The sequence below is a fragment of the Scleropages formosus genome, chromosome 22 (assembly GCF_900964775.1).
Source record: "Scleropages formosus chromosome 22, fSclFor1.1, whole genome shotgun sequence".
Classification (NCBI taxonomy): Eukaryota; Metazoa; Chordata; class Actinopteri; order Osteoglossiformes; family Osteoglossidae; genus Scleropages; species Scleropages formosus.
Genome location: NC_041827.1, coordinates 24,457,742 through 24,480,914, shown reverse-complemented (window position 1 = coordinate 24,480,914; position 23,173 = coordinate 24,457,742). Strand labels below are relative to the sequence as shown.

General features: G+C 42.2%; 2 protein-coding genes across 3 annotated transcripts; one reads left to right on the top strand and one right to left on the bottom strand.

The window, feature by feature from the left end:
* Positions 1-474: 474 nt before the first annotated feature.
* Positions 475-14,176, bottom strand: LOC108923401 (ras-related protein rab7). 2 transcript variants are annotated; one of them, XM_018734101.2, is made up of 7 exons: positions 13,811-14,176; positions 13,044-13,143; positions 5,082-5,144; positions 3,099-3,225; positions 2,304-2,522; positions 1,804-1,932; positions 475-1,068 (listed from the first exon to the last, which is right to left on the bottom strand). In XM_018734101.2, exons 3-7 carry the CDS (start codon positions 5,132-5,134, stop codon positions 973-975), a joined length of 624 nt encoding a protein of 207 aa, XP_018589617.1. In that variant the 5' UTR covers positions 5,135-5,144; positions 13,044-13,143; positions 13,811-14,176; the 3' UTR covers positions 475-972. The 2 variants fall into 2 exon arrangements, with proteins under 2 accessions (XP_018589617.1, XP_018589616.1); XM_018734100.2 differs by lacking the exon at positions 13,811-14,176 and adding an exon at positions 13,331-13,428.
* Positions 14,177-14,275: 99 nt separating this feature from the next.
* rpn1 (ribophorin I) lies at positions 14,276-21,887 on the top strand. Its single transcript, XM_018734099.2, has 10 exons — positions 14,276-14,722; positions 16,163-16,227; positions 16,887-17,193; positions 17,601-17,810; positions 17,896-18,088; positions 18,215-18,314; positions 18,403-18,541; positions 19,578-19,697; positions 19,801-20,046; positions 20,862-21,887. Exons 1-10 carry the CDS (start codon positions 14,471-14,473, stop codon positions 21,042-21,044), a joined length of 1,815 nt encoding a protein of 604 aa, XP_018589615.1. The 5' UTR covers positions 14,276-14,470; the 3' UTR covers positions 21,045-21,887.
* Positions 21,888-23,173: the final 1,286 nt, after the last annotated feature.

Below are 23,173 nucleotides of genomic sequence, written 5' to 3'. Positions count from 1 at the left end.
GCTGCCAATAAACACAGTAGGCCTACAACAAAATGGAACTAGTAAAAGCAGTACTAATGGTAAGTAGTATTAATATTTTAAAGACATCAGAACACCTCTCCTTTTTTCTATTTTTTTTTTTTTTTTTTTACATTGCATTCCATGTTCTGATCCACGTTCAATGTTTTCCCTGCGATTCCAGGTTTACCTGCAGAATGGCAATCGGAGGAGGTGAAGACACCTTGGTATATACTGTGAGGACAGTTCAGACTTCCCAGAGCAAAGAGCAAATGAGAAGGGGTGCAGGAGTAGAATGAGGAACATCAGTTTTCAAGGGTTTTTCTCCCATAAAAGGTAACAGAAGGCAGGACTGAGAGCAATTTACTATTCCAGGTGAGCAAAAAGAGAGGTTTATCTGTTCAACTGTGTTCAGTTGTAGCTCCCAAATTAAGGAGTTTAATACATTAATAAAAAAGTGCAAACAATATTCTGTTCACCAAAAAAAAAAAAAAAAAAGATTATGTGAACTGGTATGGCTCAATATGAAACCTAGGATGATCTTACAAATGATAACTACCCCTTTGCAGTCATCTCCAACCTGTCAATATCAGGAATTAACAGTTAAAATGTATCTAATCAATGATTAAAACCCCAACCCCCTTTAAGTAGGATGTGTCACTGGATGAATTACAACAGGGAAGTGGTGAACTTTAGAGATATGAGCATAATTGGGGTGTGAATCTGTATTAGTGCTTGCTGATAGAGATTTTTACTGTGTGCGGTGTGTGTGTGTGCACTTGCACTCTTATGTGAATGTGGGTGTGAAATCTATTACATTCTATAGGGGGAAAGTGGACTCATTTACTATGGCAGTTAGCTACTTTTGTAAACGAGTGGTGTTTGGACACATGGATGGAGAGTTGGGGAAAAAGGTGGCGGAGCTGCAGAAGGCCAGAAACCACAGTAGAGGGGGTTCCAGAGGCTGCACGGCCTTCAGCAGCTGCAGGTCTCTGCTGATGGCTTGGCTCGCTCATTTCTGTCCAGTTTTATCGGCTCTGGGAATTCGTTGTACAACTCAACCTCCGTCTCCTGATGAATTGAGTATGAGAAAGCAAGAGGTATGCAAACATTACAAAAAGGACATGTAAACATGATGTAGGGATTTAATCAGAGAAGTAGAAAAAAAACAGGTGTTAAAACAGACAAACAGAAGGACATGGGGTTAAGGTGGGGGGGAAACAGGAAATTTTGAAGGCAGCAAATTATGATGATTTAGCGTCTCACAGATTTCCATTTCTTTGATAACAGTCAGTCATAGTTTACCACCACCTTGCACCGCCATCTACTAACAGCCTCTGTCACAAGACATACATACATACACACACACACACACACACACACACTAATTATATATATATATATATATATATGCAATAAGTACATGTAGTCATTGACTTATGACATATGTGACTCACATCATCTCAGAGTTACGATGGCCATCCCATTATTCTTACTATATATTTTTTTTTGAACCTCAGCATTTGGTTGTGATATCTAAGGACGACTGCTTGGTCTGCTGTACGATAACATCAGTGAGTTGCGCTGCCAAAGACTTCATATTTCTTACTGACTGAGTCAGTGTGTCTATCAGTGATTGTGGTTTATTTACAAAAACATTGTTTCAGCTGCAGAATGTTCTGTTTGATTCCATGCAAGTCACATTTTATTTGAAAGAATTTTGTTAGAAATGAAATTGAAAACAGTTCAGCCTCAAAATATAATTACAATAATCACACTCTTTAAAGCAAAAATCCAACCTCTTACCTGCTTCAGTGCATTGCGTGCGATGGTCTGGAAGGCCTGCTCTACATTGATAGCTTCCTTGGCACTGGTTTCAAAGTAGGGGATATTGCTCTTACTCTGACACCAGGCCTGTGCTCGCTTTGTCGTTACCTGTAAAACATATACACGGCCTTTGTTCAATTGACTGTCTGCTTTAATGCATTCAGCTGATTGTGTGTTCTTCAGTACACCACCATGAAACAAGCTGTTGAACATGTTTTGTTAAACAAATTTGTATTAAGAAGCAAGGAGGAAGCAACCAAACTAAAACAGAGTTTTACAGAGTCACACTACATTCTGTTCATTACATACAAACAGTAAATGATGCAGCAATTCCATAAATGCCAACAGCCTTCTGTGTCAAGTTTCAAATAGCCCATTTCTAATGTGATATACTGTATGATGCTTCGGAGAAAAGCACATGGTAAATTGATAAATGTAAAAACTGCATGTCTACAGGTGGTTTGTACACATGTACACACCTGCCTGTTCTCCAGGTCAATTTTGTTGCCTAACACCACAAATGGGAAGTTCTCTGGATCACGAGGGCTGGCCTGGATCAGAAACTCATCTCTCCAGCTGTCTAGGGTCTTGAAGGTGTTAGGTGCAGTCACATCAAACACTAATACACAGCAGTCTGCTCCACGGTAAAAGGCCACTCCCAGTGACTGGAAGCGCTCCTGCCCTGCCGTGTCCCAGATCTGAACCATGAAGACAAACATGCTTCATTACTGCAATTCATAGATCCAGGATCATTTAAAATAGCTTTGTTGAAAAGGACAATACTTAGCTCACTGACTATAATGAACTCAAAAAGTGAGATCAAGAAAAAGAAAATGAAGTACCTCTTTACTTCTCCCATGATCTCTTAAGTTCATGTGATGTGTAAATGTTCATGATCTATAACTTTGAGATTATAACTGCTGAATAACAAACTCTCACGCATCTACTAGTGTAATCTAAATATTTAATTAAAAAAACAGAAATGTGATTAGGAATTGCTGATATTCAGATAAACCTTTATGCAGCTACTTGTGCGATGTACCTTGGTTCATGTTGTGGAAAGTAACAAACTAACTGTGCTTTAGAACCACATGTCTGCATCTAAGTCTCTCTTTCTGCACATGTTGTATTTTCTATGAGATGTACGTCACTTTGGAGAAAAGTGTCTGCTAAATGAATAAATTTAAATGTAAGTAGAAGTAAAAGAAGGAAAACTTGAGTGCTTGATAAAACACCGCTAATTGGTACCATAGCAAAGCACCCCATTGCCATACCTGCATTGTAACAAGTCTGTCATCCACCATCACCTCTTTCGTCAGAAAGTCAGCACCTATTGTGGCTTTGTACTGGTTACTAAATTTCTTATTCACATACTGGTTCATCAGAGAAGTCTTCCCAACTCTAGAAGGAAAACCAAAAAACAAAGATTTCAGGTGAGAAAGAAACTTCATGGTCACAAGACTCCATTTTTAACCTGCTGCAGCTTCTCTAATCCTCAAGAACATTACTGTAACTTTTTCTGTGCAAAATTAATATGCAACTGAAAAAACAAAAGGAAAGAAGAAACAAAAGATGTGTCTGAAACACTCCCATTAGTTCACAGACTTGTTTACTTGAGAACACGGTTGTTTCAGATTACAGGGGCACTTTCATGTACAACATTTGTCCCCACAAAAGACAAAGGGACACCAGTATTTTCTATTTCATATGAAGATATTCCTCTAGATAGTGTTTTAATCTGGTGTTTAGGGTTTTCAGTGTTTGCTAAGGAACATGGCCACTGAAGACCGGACCATTTCAATGGATTTCCTCCCTCTCCCTGCCTCCCAAATAACAATTCATATTTATTCTTATAGAAAACATCTGCAAATTATACTACATTCTTCTGCCACCATGAAGAATGCTGCAATGCAGTGAAACACAAAAGGAATACATTTAGAAATCTATATTGTCTGCATTTCATATATGCCATGTGTTAAGCAATATGCACACATACAGTATGTCTTTAAGGATAACCCAAGTCTTTGACAGTATCCAAAAACGTGCTTTCAAATATTTATTTTACCATTTCATACACATCATTTTGGAGGAAGTTTAAACACTTGTACTCAAGAGTTCAGTACATTCCCAACTGTTGTGTAACTCCTACACACCACAGCAACAAAGGCCCATTGCTTCAGCACAAAAACTGGAAAATTATGATTGGCAAATAAGCATGCTTGTTGCTATTAGTTTTACAAATCTCATATCGATTCTTTGTGCAAACTGAATAAAGAGGAACGCACATCTATATGTCACTGAGCAATAATTTTGTGGCTTTACTATTTTAGATTTCAGCTGAATCTTACAGGCCACCAATTGTAATTAATGTAATAAATTTACTCTTGTGTGATGTGAATCCTTCGCACAATCTCCCAGGAAAAGAACATTTACTTTTAGCTCTGCTCTAGGTAGATCCATGTGTATTTTGGCATGTTTTGACCCTTTTTTCATCCATTTGTTTCATTACTCAGCAAATAAAAAGCATTCACAATAACGTACATTTACATTCATAACATGTCAGAGTATTCATCATCACTTTAACTGTGTCAAACTAAATGTGTGTTATTGAAGGAATATTATGTAACAGCAAAGTGACCCCCCACACACACGCACGCACGCACGCACGCACGCCTGAACCGCTTGTCCAATACAGGGTCACGGGGAGCCAGAGCCTAACACAGGGCGTAAGGCTGGAGGGAGAGGGGACACAACCAGGACGGGACGCCAGTCCGTCGCAAAGCACCCCAAGTGGGACTCGAACCCCAGACCCACCAGAGAGCAGGACCCGGTCCAACCCATTGCGCTACCACGCCCCCGCAAACTGATCAGCAGAAAAAAATTTAAATCAGTGGTCAAAGTTTAAATAAAGACATAAGAATCAGTGGATACATATAATGCTCTAAAGCCTTTCCAAAAATCAAGTAACTGTCTTGGATGGTGCCCAGTGCCTGTTTATTCTGCTTTGATTACACTTCTGGACTGAGTAAATGGATTAAACATTTAACTTAACTGAACCAACAAAAATTCAGCTTCACATAATTGAAAAAGTTTATGGAGTCCATCTCTATTGTGCTTAGTTAAACAAGGTTTGGACTGAATAAAGCAGGTTCACTGAAAGCTCATCTGGAAAATAATAGTATACAAAGTTATAAAGAAATGTGTTGCAAAAGAAGGGCAAAAAAGACAAGACAGAAAGGAATTAAGTTGGTACTTACCCTGAATCACCTAGAATGATGACTTTGAGTAACACTTTCTTTCTGGATGTCATTTTGTCTCAGCTGTGAAAAGGAGAAAAAAAAAAAAAACTGCAAACATATCCAAATTGAGTGAAAGTTCCTGGATCCTTTGGTACATGTCTCTGTGTTTCAAAAACATCATAAGAGACTAACTACCATGTCAAGATGGATTCTCAATTACTTCTGCACAAGGCTGAAACTAATGCTTCAAACAGCACATTAATCAAATTACCATATGCATGTACCAAAGGCTTAGAACTTAATAAACTTAACAAAAGGTGACAGATTCAGTGTTTTACATTGGTTTGTTTATTCAATAGTATTTCATGAATAAACTGCGCCTTCCAGCTCTCCTTAGTGCACGATAAGTCCGTAATTGGGATGTCAAACGAACGCATCTATTACTTTGTCAAATTTCCGTGGGTTCCATTAAATAAAACAGTAGCTGGCTCCTTTTGACCAACAGACCAAGAAGGATTTTTTACATTTTGTTAATCAATGGTGGGGGGGGGGGGGGGGGGGAATTATAATTCCAGTCTTGTAAATAAGATAGGATGAACTAACAAAACAATGTGGCTATGCTTGTGGATGCAGAAAGCACCCTGGGAACTCAAGCAATAATGAGATGCAGATTCTTGCTTCTCCCAAAGACACTCAGCAAGAACATCTCCCGAGGGAAGACTGAATAAAGGCGTCCGCCCATTGACAAACTCTCTGTAACCAAAATTTTGGCATAACGGCTCTTGGTTTTCCACACCCAATTGTCGATTACAAAACAAAAAACTCGTTTTGAAAACACACTGCTTAAAAATAGGCATATTACTTAACTCATGAAGTGTTTGAGAACCAAGAAATTTTTCATGTGTCTCCATCCAAATGTCTATCTGTTGGTGTCGTAAGAATGTGACAGTGTTGTATTATGGGAAGCGGAGTGTCTGTCGGCCATATTGGCTGTATTATTTACATTTCTTCCTTTCACTGATGCTTTTATCCAAAACAGCTTATGATATTGTAGAGTGCTGCACTCTGGGTTCAGATGTGGCGAAGGAGGACATACGGACAACGTTCATTACGAACATTTATTGGAACACCAGCACACAAGGAAATAATGCTCTCGGTCCGAGGACCACTTTTCCACCAGGACCTGCACGTCAAGACAGCCCTCCCAGCCTGCTTAGCGCCCCTCTGACTTTTTTTTCCCCCTGACAAACAGTCAATCCCCTATATTCCGCACAAGTCCCTCCAGTTGGTGAACACTTAATTCCATTTTTCCCCACAATACAACCATTTACAATAAACCCATTTTCCACTCAAACTCCTGGTAATGTGGGTCGTTACAATATTAAGCTACAGTGAACTATTTACTCATTTACACAGCTGGATATTTGTGTGAGAGCAATTTATAGAAAGTACGTTGTTCAGGGGTATTGGAGCAGTAGGTGAGATTCAAACCAGTCACCTTCAGATCCGGGAGCTCTAACCACTACACTAGCAAATCGCCTTCAAGTGTGAAGGTAACAAAAACCGTGCGGTGAACAAAAAACAGCAGCAGCTGCCCTTTATTGGAATGACTGGGAAGACAGCAGAGATATTATTATTAGCGAGGTTTTTCTGTAGTGGAACAGAATGGGCTAAGACACCATAAGTGTCGGGTAACGCAGACTGTCCAACATGACAGGTAAAGTCTCTCTATTCATCATTTCTGCTCTATTAAAATCTTGGCAGTCTTGTATTCAAGAAATAGGCCCATAAAATCTGTCATGCATACTCCAAAAATATATAGTACAATGTATTCAATAAAACCAACCAATAAAAATACTGCATGATGGATACTTAAACACTGGAAAAACATTCCCCAAAGCTCAAATAATGAAATTACTGACCCAATATTACATTTATTCATTTAGCTACACTTTCACCATTATAAACAATTTCAGCTGGTGGTTTTCAGATACAGTATATATGCAGATTTTGGATGCTCTCCGCAACCAAAAAGTCAGTGAGACAAAAAAAAACTGCTCTAGGTTTTCTGACCACGGTCTGCAAGCAAGACAGCAAAAGTAACAGGCGTAATGCAATTCAGTGTTGTTTTCTTAGATGCATGTCACTTTGGAAAAAACCGTTTGCTAAATTGGGGGGGGGGGGGGGAATGTAAAAAAAATGGATAAATGTACATGTAAATGCGCATGTAAGTGCGCTTTGTGAGTACAACAGTGTCACACTGCTGCACCAAGATCAAGCTTGTGTTCTTACACTTCCATGTCCCAATCCCACTAAAAGCACTGTAAAGCCACGCTGTTGTATTATATAGGTGTTTTGCAGTGTTTTAGTGACATTTGGAGAAATATTTTTGGGGCTTCTGATGCATATGTATAGATAGATGCATAGCAGGAATCAGTATTCAAAAATTCAATATAGTGTTTGCTGGAAGAGATTACTTTTATATGTCGAGGGAGACCTGCACACTGGACTATGTGTACACACATGCACGGCCAGCTGTGCAACACATTTGCTGCTGATGCTGCTCTGTTGCTGTGTGCCACAGGCTATGCAGCAATGAGTGTGAATTCTGCTCTCTGTACTTTGTTGCTCAGCCTTACACCAGTCATGTGTTCTCAGCTGCTAGCCCTCAGTCACGAGGAACACATTCACACACGACACACTCACCCTTTTAAAACACACAGGCAGATGCAGGGCACACAAAGGACAAAAAAAAAAAAAAAAAAAAACAAACATGGCAACAGTCCTGTCAAGAACATCATTCGGACAGTTATAATCAGAAGGTGTGCCCTCTGTACCACACCAGCACTGCCACTTTCACTCGTGTGCTCAGCCAGACAGCCAGTAAACAAAGAATACCAGTAATCTAGTCTACTGCAGCGGTGGGGCATGTTTACAGCACCGTATCCTCGATTAAGAGCTGGCCAGCTGCCACCAGGAGGTAGAGCTGGTCAACATATTTTTTTAACCGCATGTCCCAGGCCACAAGTTGGAAGCAGCAACAAAAATATTTCACAATCTTCCCTAATGCAGAAACAGAACTTTCATTTAACAATTTTGTCTTTCCAACATTGTTGAACACTGGCAAGCAAGCAAGAAACAGGTGTAGCAGAGGAGCACTAAGAGGGCGCAAAACAAGTGTCGAGAATTTGTCTTGGACACAATCACAGAGAACTGTGGTTTAGGACAGACATCCAAGAGATGACAGTACAGTTCTAATATGAAGACACCATCTGACACTCCATGTGAGCCACCCCTGGGCTGCTCAAAATAAGAATGTGAAAGCTTTCCAGCAACATTCATTTTTACTTTCATCACTGCTGATTCTTTTCATAGCCAAGAGATTAATACATCCTTTCCAGGGAATTTGAATGCCGGAGCAAATCTTCATACTGATAAGGAACACCGGTAACACTGTCAAAATTTCCATTGTTCCACAGAGATCTGTTAACAAGGTTTGACAACAATCATCCCATTATATCTGCCGTAGGCACATGTTCAAATGAAAGAAAAAAAATTCAAAAACATAAAAGCAATTATTGAAAAGTTGTATTTAAAATATCAAATATCTGGAAAAAGTCAGGAAAACTGCTCTTTTATATAAAAACCATGGGAGCACCATCCATCACAACACATGATGAACCAACAATCATGCTGAATGTAGTCTCTAGGCATTTTTGAGAGACTGTAGAACTGCTAAACTTAACTTTGTCAAAAAGTGTTTGTTTATTTTCATTTTTTTCTCATATATGCAAACTGGCTACTTTGCCTAATCTGATTGAATTAGCCCAAGAGTCTGCTGTGACAGCATCAGGGAAACCCCACTCAGTGGACAACCACTGTTTTTTCACTATGAAGTCAAGTTTTAAATAGAAAAACAAACCATTTCACTTGCTCCAGAGTGATGTAATATGGCTTTAGATCTTACTCTAAAATTAAATGACACCACATGTAGATAAGTGTTAAAATGGTGGGGTTAAGAGGCGTAACTAAGGGATTTTAAGTGCCATTTTGTATCCTCCCAGTCCTTTATAAGTACTACCAAAGCTGGTTCAAATCTGAGAAGCTTTGAAAATATCAGGATCCATAGAAACTGTAACTCTGAAATTAACAGTAACACTACTCAAATGCATTCCTTTTCCTTGCAGTGGTTAATTATTTTCTCAAAACATGCAGAACAATGTCTGACGTGAGTACAGTATGTATCATCAGTAGTGCCTCCTGGCATGAGTGCTGTCAGAATTTCCCTTGTCCAAGTAACTTTACATGCAATGACATGTCAAATTTTCCCAATAAGTTGCTTGTAGCCTTTTTTTTTTTTTTTTTTTTTTTTTAACTCATGAACAATCAAGCAGAGCTACAGAACATTTCATAGACATGTTTTAGGCAGAGTAACATACATTTTGTCTTCAGTGTCATTTTCTGCTTTATATTTATTTGTTTAGCAGGTGCTTTTCTCCAAAGCAACTTCCAATGGATACTAACTATGTAGTGTTATCAGCCGACACTTCATTTACCATGGTAAATTACACTACTAGATACACTGCTTACAGTGGGTCACTCATCCCTTCATCAGTGGAACACATACTCTCTGTCACTCCCACACTATAGGTGAACCTGAACAGCATATCTTTGGAGTGTGGGAGGAAACCCACGCAGACACGGGGAGAACACGCAAACTCCACACAGACTGAGCGGGGATCGAACCCACGTTCTCATGCATCACCCAGGCGCTGAGACAGCAGCACCACTTGCTGTGCCACCGTGCTGCCCCGTACAAGATAGAGGGGAGAAAAAAAAGAGAAAATTCAATTCTGCACATTTTTCTTACTCAACATGTCTGCCAATCCCTGGACTAACACTCAATTCAGCAAGTTGCCACAGAGCATTATGTAAAGAATACAGCAAAGATAAAGAATGACTTTCAATAAGGAACAATAACCATTTAACACTGAACAGCTCATGAAAATTTCAAGCCACCAACCAACAGATTTCTTTGATGCCAAGACTCAAACCAACATCTACAAAATCCCCCTGGTGATCAATGAAGTATTTATCCTACTTTAAACAATTACAAAAGGAGTGGGGTGTAAAAGTCTTCTTATCACATGCTATATTGAGGAACTTAAAGAAGAAGAAGGAAAAAAAAAAAAAAAAAAACCATGTCCACACTGGGGCTACAGTACTTCCTGTCCAGACTTAACTTCCACCCCCCACCCAAATTACACAGAAGAAATATGTTCCAAACTCTTTCTCACTAGCAGCCCTCTGACACTTAAATCAGAGCTTCCACAAACAACAACGACTGCACTGTTTTTTAATGCGTAATAAAAATCATAGCCTTATTTTAACAGTATTAAGCAGTTTCTTGTTTGAAATGTTTTCTGCCTCTCCCAGGTACACCGCTGATCCTTTCTCGGGGCAACAAGCAGACGTTAATATCCAATAATAGCTACATCAAGCGGAAACCGGAACACCACCGAACCTACAAGATGAATCAGCAGATTCCCCAAAGTTCCACATTGAGGATTTCCAGGTAGTTGCTGCTTCAAGATGTTAGTGCCATCGCCAACATAGTTATAGTGTGAATTTTGCCTGTCTTGGAAAGGTGGTTGTTTGTTTTGGTTTCTAAATTTGGTTGCCCTGGCTTACTCCAGGAAGCTACCACAGATTCCTTCACAATTTGGGTGTGATCAGGCTCTACCAGCGCCACACTTTGCCAAGGACTCCAGGACACGCACCAGAGACTTTCAGAGGACGGAGTCAAAATAATTACCTTTTACTGCCATCAAATACAGTGTCCTTTCTAAATAAGTGATTGTTGATTTTTTTTATGACCTCTCATCAAAACCATAACATTAATAGTCAAGTCATTTCAGGGTTTAAAAAAAAAAGCTTTTTGGAATTTTTATTTGAAAACACAAAGCCTTGGGAGAGCAGTCTCATAAAGCACTGCTCCTCACTGCTTTATTACAGTGGTGAACCATTTTCGCACTCAGTGAACCATTCACGTGTAATATCTGCTTATTATATTTCTGCTGTAATTACATTTCATTGACAAATATATCTGTTGGACAAGTTAGTAAGAATACAGTGGGCATATCATCAAGTTTGCTGGTAAGAAATTTAATTTTTTGCAGTCACTCCAGTAACTGTCTGCACTGGAGCTGGAGAGCAAAAAAGCAACTTTTACTTTTCATTTACATTTATTCAATTAGCAAATGCTTTTCTCCAAAGCAACATACATCTTGAAGAACAATACAAAAAGTGCATTACACAAACAGAAGCGATCAGGATGCAGACACTTGACTGAGTAGTCAATTTGTCACATACCACCATATAAACTGTATATTACACGAGTAGCTGTACATAGGGTGAGTTTTGAGACCCTTCTTGAATGTTGAGAGAGAGTCAGCAGCTCTCAGTGGGAGAGGGAGATAATTCCACCACATTGGAGGCAGGACAAAAACCTTCGTGGTTTCGATTTTGGACCTCTCGTGCATTTCATCACTAACTGGGCAAAGATGGAGGCACATAGTGTGTTATAGTTACTCATCTACATTTTAATAAATTAGCACACATCAATGACAAATTCATTTAAAAACTGAACATGCATCCCGATTATGCTGATTGAAAAATATAAAGTGAATGAAATGCTATGCATTACAAAGTCATATGTACTGGAGCCCCCTGGGACTGCCCAACCCCACCCCCACAGTCAATCCCAGTGTACAGCCTCCACACACACCGCCTGTCACACTGTAACACACTGCAGTTTCCTCTACATTTCAGTGACCATGTTTAATCTGTAACCCATGACATTCAGGAAAGTCGGATCACATGGGCCAACTTTGCTCTCTCCAACACTCAGCCTGCTTCAGGTTTTCATAAACCACAAGATCCGTTTTATTTTGGAAGCGCAATATAGAGCACACACTGTCATAGAAATAATGAAATACCACATTCAATTCACAGTTGAAACCCATTCGGTCTACAAGCAATAAGTCACTGCCGCTGCGCTGGTAATGTGGTCTTACACCATACAGAGGAGGAGCAGGAAAAACTGTCTGAAGTGATTGATAATGCACAAATAATCGACAACGTGATGTTATTATATTTACCATAGAACACAAATGCAGCTCTGTTCGGGGACAATTACCCACTAGTGAGGGGATCATCATCATCTACGTACAGCAGCAGGAGAGTCATGTTATTATTGTTAGGAATGCGAGTGAATCCCGAAAGACACGGGGAATAATAAAACACGCGAAACAGGTTTATTCTGTGAACAAGCCAACCGCGTGCAGCTGCTCTGTGACAGCGGGCTGAAAACACCAGTCGTTTCAACAAACTGTTCCCTCCTTGAGTCCTGCTTCCTTCCCCCACCTCCGATTCACACACGACACACGGCGCACGAACCATCATGTGCTTCATTTCCCACGTTTCATCATCGCCTCTCTCTCGGCGTCATCGATCCAGCTGCGTGTGCGTCGGGTCTTCTGCACTGAGCCGCGCGCGGCCTGTTCCGCCTGTCCCAGGCAGGCCAGCCCAGTGTCAGTGTGTGTGTGTGTCGCAACGAGGAGCCCTGGGCTGGCGCCGACACGGATGATGAGCCTGAGCGCTCATCATTGACTCGCTCGCTAACTGGAAGCCCATGAATGCTTTCTCCGCACTTCTTCCTCCCGCCTTCGGGGGAACCGCGCGGCCTGCTGCTCCTCAGTACGTGAGAGCCCACGCCACGGCTCAGTCGAGTCGGTTAGACTGAGCCAGGCAGAAGTGACAGACACACAGGACAGGACAGGACAGGACAGGCGTGCGGGCGTTCAGCGCTGCGGCGCAGCTACTAGCTAGCGAGCAGCCCCTCAGTCCACTCCATCCCCACCGGCTGCCTTCTTCAATTTACGATGGTATTAATTGAACACAGACAGCAAATACACTTACCCGTCTCAGTCCCAGCGGTTCACGGCAGCTGTGTGTGTGTGCGCTGTTTTGCTGTTGTGTTTCACTCCCTCCTCCCCCCGGGCCGGACTCAATATTCGTTCTGAGCGAGGAAACAAACAGAGCGAGAAGAAGATGATTTCAATTTCCAGCAAGACAGATGAAATGTGTTTCTCTGTGTGCTCGAACTGCTTCTTCGGTCTGGGAGATTTATTTTGCGTCGTCACGCCTTTCGGTTTATATATACATATTTTATATATATATATATATATATATATTTGCCAGCGCACAATTGTCTGTCACAGCTGAGTCCTTCTTTCTTTCTCCCTGTCCGCTTACTTCCTCCAAAACAACCCGTTCAGCAGTGACGTCAAGCGCACGTCCGGCACGCCACGCCCTGGACCACGCCCACTTCCACTCAGCCTGCCGCGTGTGCTCAGCAATCGCTGCGTTACCGTGAGGTTTACCGAGTTATACATTCTAATTCCTGCTTTTGAACAGTTATAAAAATAAGCATAATTTTATATTTATTTATTTAACTTACTCTTTTCTCTGAAGCGATTTATTGTTAAGCTCTCTAATTTACCCATTTATAGCTCAGTATCTTCAGAATTATTGTCCTGCTAGGCTAGGGTTGAAACAGGTAAAATTGAAATGGGAAGCCTTCAAATCCAAAGAAGGTAGTAGCACTACTACCAGCTCTCCCCCCTCCCCCCTTTTCTTACAGAGCAAAGACATTAAAAATCATTCAGTGACAGGAATACGGTTACCTTAAAAACTCCACTAGCGACGTCGATTTCATACACTATACTACTAGTATCCTAACAATCAGATGTTGTAAATAACTAGCACTTAAGACTTGAAATGATGCGGGTGGAAATTGGCTGTAGCATGCCATCTGTCTGTTTTAGTTTCGCATCTGTTTCTGTCGAAAAGCCGAAATGTTAAGTCAGCAATTACTTCAGTTATACAGAAATAGACTAGAGAAGACTGTAGGCTAGTCTTGCTGGAATTTTAATGAGAAACATACAGCAATCACTGTGCATAATGAAGCCGAATTGTTCATATTTAAATACATTTATTTTAAATACAAACACAAGCAATGAAAAAGAAAACCATGAAACAAGCACTGTAGCTGCCTTTTGTGTTTGTCAGCTGGAAAAATGTCGTCGGTAAAGAGAAAAGGGCGCGTGTTTCGTTTATTGATATTTGCGACACTTGCCACCACTTTACGTTTGATCGTCGCCATGTTGCGTCTGCGCATGCAGGAATGAATGAAGCGTCATCGCTTCGACATCGCCTGGGATACTGGAGCTTTGCGAGGCCTTTCTCCCATTTTCCCTAAAAAAACAAACAAACAAAAACAACACAAGAAGAATCTGAGCTGAACTAGCTCATCAGACTTTACAGCTCTGTTTGTTTGACCAATCATGTCTCGCACGCTCATCTGCTTCGCCGTGTCCTGCTGGGCGCTGCTTTTCACCGCCGGCCTCCTCTGCACACAAACGGCCGAGGGCTCGCTGGTGAACGAGGAGGTGAAACGCACGGTGGACCTGAGCACGCATCTGGCAAAGATAACCACGGAGGTGCTGCTCTCTAATCCGGGAAGGAGCACCGTGAACAGCTTCGTGGTCGCGCTCGAGCCTGAGTTGGCGCCGCACCTCGCCTTCATCGGAGTGACCGTGAGTAACAGGAGCAGCAGCCAGGCGCGGCGCGGTTCACCAGCCTCCTGCTTCAGGGAATGAATGACGGACAGCGAGTGATGTTTGTGATGCCGCAAGTTCGACTGAGGTTCTGCTGCTAGTAGGCAGTAGGCTATTGCTGCCATCATGACATCGTTGATTGTTGTGACACGTTTTTTATTTTGAGGAAACACAGCAGGTCAACTCTTCTCTTGTACACTCTGTCTGTTAATTTTATTAATCATCATGCTCTCGTGGGGACCGTGGGTAAAACGCTGCACGCCCAGCACCTTGCAGTTTAGTTTCTGCATAGCAGAGATGGAGTTTAATTAGTATGTATCTTTTCATGACATGATGATGATGATGATGATCATGTTGTCTTCCTCGAGTCGATGCGATGGGATTGGAGGCCACCGCTTCTTCGTAGCGGGCGCGCGCCGGCCGCTTCTATTCAAAAACCGGTCTCTTCCGTTCACCAGTTCGCGTCTTTTCTTGATCTTGGCGGAAATGAACAGTTCCTCGTGCCACAAACTTTATAATAAAGTTTATACACATTTAGTCGTGACTGCAACTGACAGACGTTCTGTAAAATGAGCTGGACTGCCAGCGAATGTCATTTCCGGAAGTGCGCTGCTGTCAGCGCGCGCGAACGGCCGTGTGACACGTCAGCGGCGGCTCGCCACGAGAGTCTGTGGGCCGCGTGCGTTCAGGTCCGTCTATCCTACCGTTTTTCCTCGTGTGTCTGTCGCAAGAAAAGACGTGTCATTATGATCCAGCCAGAGGGCTCAGCTGCTGTCATGTTTCTTGCACCTTACATATATATTATGGTAGAGTGACGCGGGTCGTTTACAATATTCATATTTCCATGCTTTGCTGGCGCCTTTACCGGCTAAAACTGCTTAAAGTTTTTGCCAGTCTTTACAGCTGGACGTTTTCGTGCAGCATTGTCTTCAGTCTGAATACATTCATTGTCATTGATCAGGTGCACCACAGGAGCGGGAACTGGGGATTGAACCAACATTCTTCACGTTGCAAGTTCATGACTGTAATCTGTGCTTCCTGCTTTAATTTGTACTATTTCAGCAGAGCAGTTTGCCTAATTTGGGGGAGCGGTGGCGCAAAGGGTTTGGCCTGTGCCTGCTTTCCCGTGGGTCTGGGGTTCGAGTCCTGCATGGGGTGCCTTGTGACGGACTGGCGTCCCGTCCTGGGTGTGTCCCCTCCCCCTCCAGCCTTGTGCCCTGTGTTGCCGGGTTAGGCACCAGCTTGCCGCGACCCTGCTCGGGACAAGCGGTTTCAGTTTGTGTTTGTGTGTGTGTGTGTGTGTGTGTGTGTGTGAGAGAGAGAGAGAGAGAGTTTGCCTAATTTGGCTTGGGTGTACGAAGATCGCAGAAGTATTGTTCTTAATGGTCGTCTTTGAATGTATGTGTTTGTCTCTATCAGGCGAGTGGTCAAGAAGAAAAGGATGGCTCTTTGGAGCTGAAAGAAACCTCACTTAAAGGCCAAAGGTGAAAGTTCATAATTGTGTGATGTGTGTGGTTATCTGTTGCAGCTTTTTACAAAATGACTTTGTTTAACTTGTATATCTGCACACTTCACTTGAGGAAATCAGGTGAAGTTTGGGACAGCTGGTAGTGTACTGGTTAGAGCTGCTGCCTTTTTACCAAATGGCCACAGGTTTGAATCTCAGCTCTGGTTGTAGTACCCGTGAGTGAGGTACTTATCCTAAATTGTCCCAGTAAAATTACCGATGTTTATAAATGAGTAAATAAGTACCTTAACATTGTAAGTCGCTTTAGAGAAAAGCATCAGCTAAATGAATATATGGGCGTTCAATGGCAAGCCTTTTCATGGAACCAACAACTCTTGTTCTTAGATGTTTTTGATTGATGTATATCCAAGAACATTACTGGAAATAAACCAAATGTATCTGTAGTATAAAGCAGATGTTGATTATAGGTTCTGTGCAGTCTATTTACACTTTCATTAGTTGGTTAGTTTACCTCCTCCAGCCCACTCCAGTAATTTTTGTAATGTAGAATTTGCACCAGGGGCATTACTGTCAAGTTGCACAGGAGACTCTTGAGCCAAATAAGCATGATGTAAACAAGAAATGCTATGCCCACAGTATGTTTTGTAGCCTAACCTTAACCTCACTTATTTGCAGTGGAAAGTTTTTTGAAGTTCAGCTGCTGTCCGGACTGGCAGGAGGCAGTAAACTGCGTCTGCAAGTAGAAACTGTTCTGAGCCATGTGTTGCGGCCCTTTCCCACCCACATCACCCAGGCTGAACGGCAGCTTGTGGTCTTCCAAGGCAACCATTACTTGTACTCGCCCTACCTTACTACCAGCCAGACCACCCGTGTTCGGCTCGCCTCAAAAAATGTGGAGAGCTATACCAAGCTGGGCAATCCCAGCAAGAGTGATGAGATAATCGAGTTCGGCCCCTTCCAGGACATTCCTCCCTTCAGCCAGGTAATTTTCCTTGTGGTCTTTAAAGTGTTTCAGTTTACAGTTTTTATTTTGATCTCTTGAAGAGTGGAAGAAGGTCAACACTTAAGAGAGCTGAATTTTATTAGAAAATCAAAAATAGGCTAACGGGTGTGACCAAAATATGTTTGAGGACAAATTGAGCCACATCTGTGGCTGCTAAAAGATTCAAAAGTACCCAGAGGGCTATGGTTTGAATTATTTTTCACCTGATAAACAGATTGAAGATACCTGTGCTACACCCTTAAAAATTTCTGGTAATTCTGAAAATCAGTTTTGCAAGACAAGCATGAACAGTTTTGCTTGTGCAAATGAGTCAGATTAAATATTTTTGTTTATATACGGCACATATATGCAGAAATTAAAGTAACAAAGATTTATTTACTGTGCAGGACCCCATGAAAATCCACTATGAAAACAACAGTCCCTTCCTTACCATCAGTAGTATTACCCGCACCATCGAGGTTTCTCACTGGGGTAATATTGCGGTAGAAGAGACCATAGACCTGAGACATACAGGAGCTTTTCTAAAGGGGCCTTTCTCACGCTACGATTACCAGCGGCAGTCTGACAGCGGCATCTCCTCCATAAAATCCTTTAAGGTATGTGGCCATTAATTACTTCAGCATGGTACATTTATGATCAGACATTTTCTGTTTTTGGCTCACCCTGTGCTGTTTTTGTCAGACCATCCTTCCAGCATCTGCACAGGATGTCTACTACCGGGATGAGATAGGTAATATTTCTACCTCCCACCTCCTGGTTCTGGAAGATGCTGTGGAAGTAGAGGTGCGGCCTCGCTTCCCTCTCTTCGGTGGCTGGAAGACCCATTACATCATTGGTTACAACTTGCCGAGCTACGAGTACCTGTATACTCTGGGTGAGTTTCCTAACTTATCCATGGCATTTTAGTATTTTGTACCTTGAATCAATGATATTTGTATATCGGCTTAAAAAAAAAAAAACACTCAACTTCTTCCTTGCCTTCTGGAAACTCTTATTTTAGGTGATCAGTACGCTCTGAAGATGCGTCTAGTGGACCATGTTTATGATGACCAAGTCATTGACCATCTTACTGTCAAAATCATTCTTCCTGAAGGGGCAAGGTAAGGATATCTCATAGATTGGACTGTTCCTGTCTATATTATTTTTTATTTTATTGATTGTTGTTTTTCTTCTCCCTCTCTACTTTAGGAATATCCACTTAGACACACCCTACCAGATTGACCGTGAGCCTGACCAATTGCATTACACCTATCTGGACACTTTTGGCCGCCCTGTGCTTGTGGCCACAAAGAGCAACTTGGTTGAGCAGCACATCCAAGATGTGGTGGTGAGCCAAAGGGAATAGTTGACGAAATGTAGTAAGAGGGGAGGGGCTTTGTATGACAATGTTGTTGTAAATGTAATTAAAATTCCTGTATGCATGGAAGTACTGTGGCTGGAGTTAATAATGATCAGCCATCCTGTATTGGAACACTGGTCAGAATAAACTTTGTCTCACACATTTCATTTTGGAAGAGGTTCAAGGGGAGTGGCATAGAATTGCAACTGCTGGCGTGGTGGCACAGCGAGTAGTGCTGCTGTCTCACAGCACCTCAGTGGTGTGAGAGGACGTGGGTTCAATCCCCGCTCAGTCTGTGTGGAGTTTACGTGTTCTCCCCGTGTCTGCGTGGGTTTCCTCCCACAGTGCAAAAATGGGGAAGGGATGTACCCTGGACGGGACATTAGTCTGCTGCAAAGCACCTCAAGTAGGGCTTGAACCCCAGACCTGCCACACAGCGAGCCATGGCCAAACCCGCTGTGCCCCCCGCATCCCCTAATATTAGTGTAACGTGAAGCATATTGTTAAATTGAACTTTTTTAAAATATGCCATGGAGTAATTTTTTTGAGAAAATATAGGCCATAGTAAAATCACAACTTGAGAGGAATTTTTTTTTCTTTAACCTAGTGGCCGATTTGGAAATGGTTCCGCCTTGCGGGTGGTAGAGTGAGTAGTGCTGCTATGTCCGCGCCTGGGTGGTGCGAGAGAACATTAGTTTGATCCCGCTCAGTCTGTGTGGAGTTTGCATGTTCTCCCTGTGTCTGCATGGGTTTCCTTCGGGTGCTCTGGTTTCCTCCCACAGTGCAAAGACGTGCTGTTCAGGTTCACTCATAGTGTGTGAGTGACTGTGTGTGTGTTCCACTGATGTATGGATGAGTGACCCATGGTAAGTAGTGTATCTAGCAGTGTAAGTCACCTTGGTGAATATGGTGTGTGGGCTAATAACACTACATAGAATTCTGGAGAAAAGTGTCTGCTAAACAAATGTTAATGTATTGGACTGACAGAAATTTGCTTAAGCAGCGTGTTTGTCTCGTCTCTTAGATTCACTACACCTTCAATAAAATTCTGATGCTGCAGGAGCCACTGTTAGTGGTTGGAGCCTTCTACATCATGTTCTTCACCGTCATTATCTATGTGCGCCTGGATTTCTCTATCACCAAGGTACTGCATTTTCTGGTGACCCTGCAGGTGTTTGGTTGATCTGTGCCATTAAACTGCCATATCATTCTTTCGTCCAACCACTTCTGTTTGTTCTACTTCCTAGGACCCTGCTGCTGAGGTGCGAATGAAGGTGGCCTCCATCACAGAGCAGGTGCTGACGCTGGTCAACAAGCGCTTAGGCCTGTACCGCCACATGAATGACGTGGTGAACCGTTACAAGCAGTCGCGAGACACTGGTGCGCTCAATGGTGGCCGCAAGACCATGGAAGCGGAGCACCGCACCCTCACCAATGACATCTCCTCTTTACAAGCCCGGCTCAAAGTCGAGGGCTCCGATCTGGCAGACAAGGTGGGTTTTAGCTTGGCTTCCCTAATTATTGGGATAAATCCATTGTTAAATCACCCCTTTGTGCCCTGGCAACTGTCAGTTTCAAGAGACCATGGCACATAAGCATAGGATCAGTAAGCACTAGCAGCGCAGTGCTTGGTGTGGCTTCAACCCCCAACCCCTTTAGGTTGAAATTAAATTACGCCCCCACCCCCCCCCACAAATTCCTCAGAGATGCATGTATGGAATTTATGACATTTCAAGGAAGAGAATTACAGGAAATTATTGCACAATGGTGCAGAATTGAAGGATGCAACCACAAACATGAGTATAAAAGTGAGATGCAGAGTGTCAGAAGGGAGCTGTGAGTGTGGGTATGCAGTGTGTCTTTCCCTCACATAGGCACTTGGTACAATTTTTGAACGCAGTCTTGGTTATCATGTTGGACCGAATCTCACGGGTTCGGAATGGATATGAGAGAAGAGATAGGAAGATCTGAACTGATAGATGGTATTAATAGTTACACACCAGATTCATGAAAAAAATGGATATCAGGAGCCTGAGTAACAGAATGAGTGTCGATAACTACTTGTGTGCTAATTTGTTTGTATACATTCAGCAGTGTCATGAAGTTGTACAAATTGCACATTAATAAATTTAGCATTGCCTTTCATAAGGGTACGCATCAATATTTGCTCCAGCGAATATTATCCTGCTGTGTAAATGCATTAATTGTTGCATGTAACATAACACTGTAGCTCACTTTGTTGAAGTGTCAACATAATGAATAAATAACTAAATGACTAAGATGATGAACATGGACCCACACTCCTCAGGTGGCCGAGGTGCAAAAGCTGGACAGCCAAGTGAAGGAGCTGGTGTGCCGTTCCTGTCAAGAGGCGGAGCGGCTGGTGGCAGGCAAAGTGAAGAAGGAGGCCTACATTGAGAATGAGAAGTCACTGGCCAGCAAGAGGCAGGAGCTGATCAATCGCATTGACAGCCTGCTGGATGCACTGTGAGTGTGCAGACCAGTATCCACCCACCCATTCATATTGCAGCTACACACACACACACACACACACACACACAAGTATACAACATATGGAAACTACATGCAGTTTGCTCTAACTCTCTGCCTTCATGTAGTTCAAGTGGCTTGTCTACGGTTTCATTTGAAGCACCAGGCTCCTTCCGCTGTTCCGTTAACTGGGAGCATAGATATAATGTATGAAGGGTGATGGGCTTTAAAAAAAGAAAAAATGGTGGGTGCATTCAGTGGAAATTCAGTGCTCTTTTTTAAAACAATTATTCCTGGATTTCTGTTTTGTATTTTTTTGCATTTTTGCCACCATTAAAGGCTTTAGTTGGTAGTTTTTTTTTTTTTTTTTTGTTTTCCCCCCCTCTCAAAAACAAGATTTTTATGACAAATCAGTATGGATATGAGGCAGAGTTTACTGTAGACTCCCCTGATCTGTGTTGGTAAATGGGGACAGTAATACAGCTCCCTCTTTTGTGCATCGGTTGTGTTAACAGCTGTGCAGAGCTCATGTTGGGTTAATAAAGAATTGATTCTTGATATATCCAACAATTTTATCTGTTTGAGCCAGTTTAACTAAAAATTCAAGTAAATTCTCACATGCATTTTCCCTCCTAGAAGACTTGCATTTTTGTTTTAACATACAGTAATGGAATATTGCTTTCATACATTTGTAATTTTCCTGTGTAAATGACACGGTTGCTGTAATTTGAGTTATGCATGCATGTGATTGTAGTGTTTTCTGAAGGGAACTTGGGCTTGAATTATAAATTGCAAATGAAGCGGAGGGGAGACCGAATTTGAAATAAAGTTTAAAAAAGATAAACGTATATCTTGTTTTGTTTTGAAAATATGTCATGTCATTTTGGTCCATATTAAAATTGCTTTAAACTGAAACTGCTCAAACTGTGGACTCAAGGGGCTAAGTGGTGGGGATTCGATAACTTAATTTTCCTGTACATAGTCTGACGTTTCCCCTTCCCTGCCTTTCATCAATGCACCTCACACCTATACAACATTTTTGAAAAGTCTACATATTCATGAAGTCTGTTTTCAGAGCTTAACCCTTTGTGGGAATTCCTTTTTTCCTTCTGCTTTTATCACTTATTTGTCCACAGCAATGTTGCAGTGGTCTGGAGGCTGTTGGAGAAAGCACAGGTACAAAGCATGGTACAGCCTGGACAGGATGTCAGTCCATCACAGGGTATATGGAGAAGTTTTACTTATTCAACAGCAAAACATTTTAATCTTTGAAGTTAGAGGTTGTAGTGACATCGATTAAAGTCATGCATTTTGCTCAGTCTCAGAATTCAGGTAGAAGACTCATTTGCTTAAAGTTGCAAGTCTGATTTTATTCTATTACGCTAAAGTACACACAGTGAATCAGTGTAACAGACAATATCTACAACCGCTTTTCCCAAGCAGGGTCGCGTCAAACCAGAGCCTAGCCCGGCAACACGGGGCGCAAGGCCGGAGGGGGAAGGTACACACCGCAGATGGGACATTAGTCCGCTGCAAAGCACGCCAGGTAGGGCTTGAACCCCAGACCTGTCACACAGCGCGCCATGGCCAAACCCGCTGCGCCCCCACACTCCCAATATTAGTATAACAGTGAAGTGTATTGTTAAATTTTACTATTTTATTTTAAAATATGCCATGGAGTAATTTTCTTGAGGAAATATAGGGCATAGTAAAATCACAACTTTTTTTTTTTTTTTTTAAAACCTAGTGGCAGATTTGGAAATGGTTCCGCCTAGCGGGTGGCACAGTGAGTAGTGCTGCTATGTCAGCGCCTGGGTGGTGCGAGAGGACATTAGTTTAATCCCGCTCAGTCTGTGTGGAGTTTGCATGTTCTCTCCGTGTCTGCATGGGTTTCCTTCGGGTGCTTTGATTTCCTCCCACAGTGCAAAGGCGTGCTATTTAGGTTCACTTATAGTGTGTGAGTGACAAGAGTGTGTGTGTGTGTGTGTGTGTGTGTGTGTGTGTGTGTGTGTGTGTGTGTGTGTGTGTGTTCCACTGATGAATGGATGAGTGACCCATGGTAAGTAGTGTATCTAGCAGTGTAAGTCACCTTGGTGAATAAGGTGTGTGGGCTGATAACACTACATGGAT

Bases quoted from the DNA above. Each gene is read 5' to 3' on its own strand.
- LOC108923401 (XM_018734101.2), bottom strand. From the start codon at position 5,134: ATGACATCCAGAAAGAAAGTGTTACTCAAAGTCATCATTCTAGGTGAT. The intron at 2,523-3,098 runs GTATGGCAATGG...TTCATGGTTCAG, and splicing joins ACAGACTTGTTACAATGCAG to ATCTGGGACACGGCAGGGCA. The intron at 1,069-1,803 runs GTAAGAGGTTGG...TCAATTCATCAG, and splicing joins CACGCAATGCACTGAAGCAG to GAGACGGAGGTTGAGTTGTA.
- rpn1 (XM_018734099.2), top strand. From the start codon at position 14,471: ATGTCTCGCACGCTCATCTGCTTCGCCGTGTCCTGCTGGGCGCTGCTT. The intron at 14,723-16,162 runs GTGAGTAACAGG...TGTCTCTATCAG, and splicing joins TCGCCTTCATCGGAGTGACC to GCGAGTGGTCAAGAAGAAAA. The intron at 17,811-17,895 runs GTATGTGGCCAT...TGTTTTTGTCAG, and splicing joins CCTCCATAAAATCCTTTAAG to ACCATCCTTCCAGCATCTGC.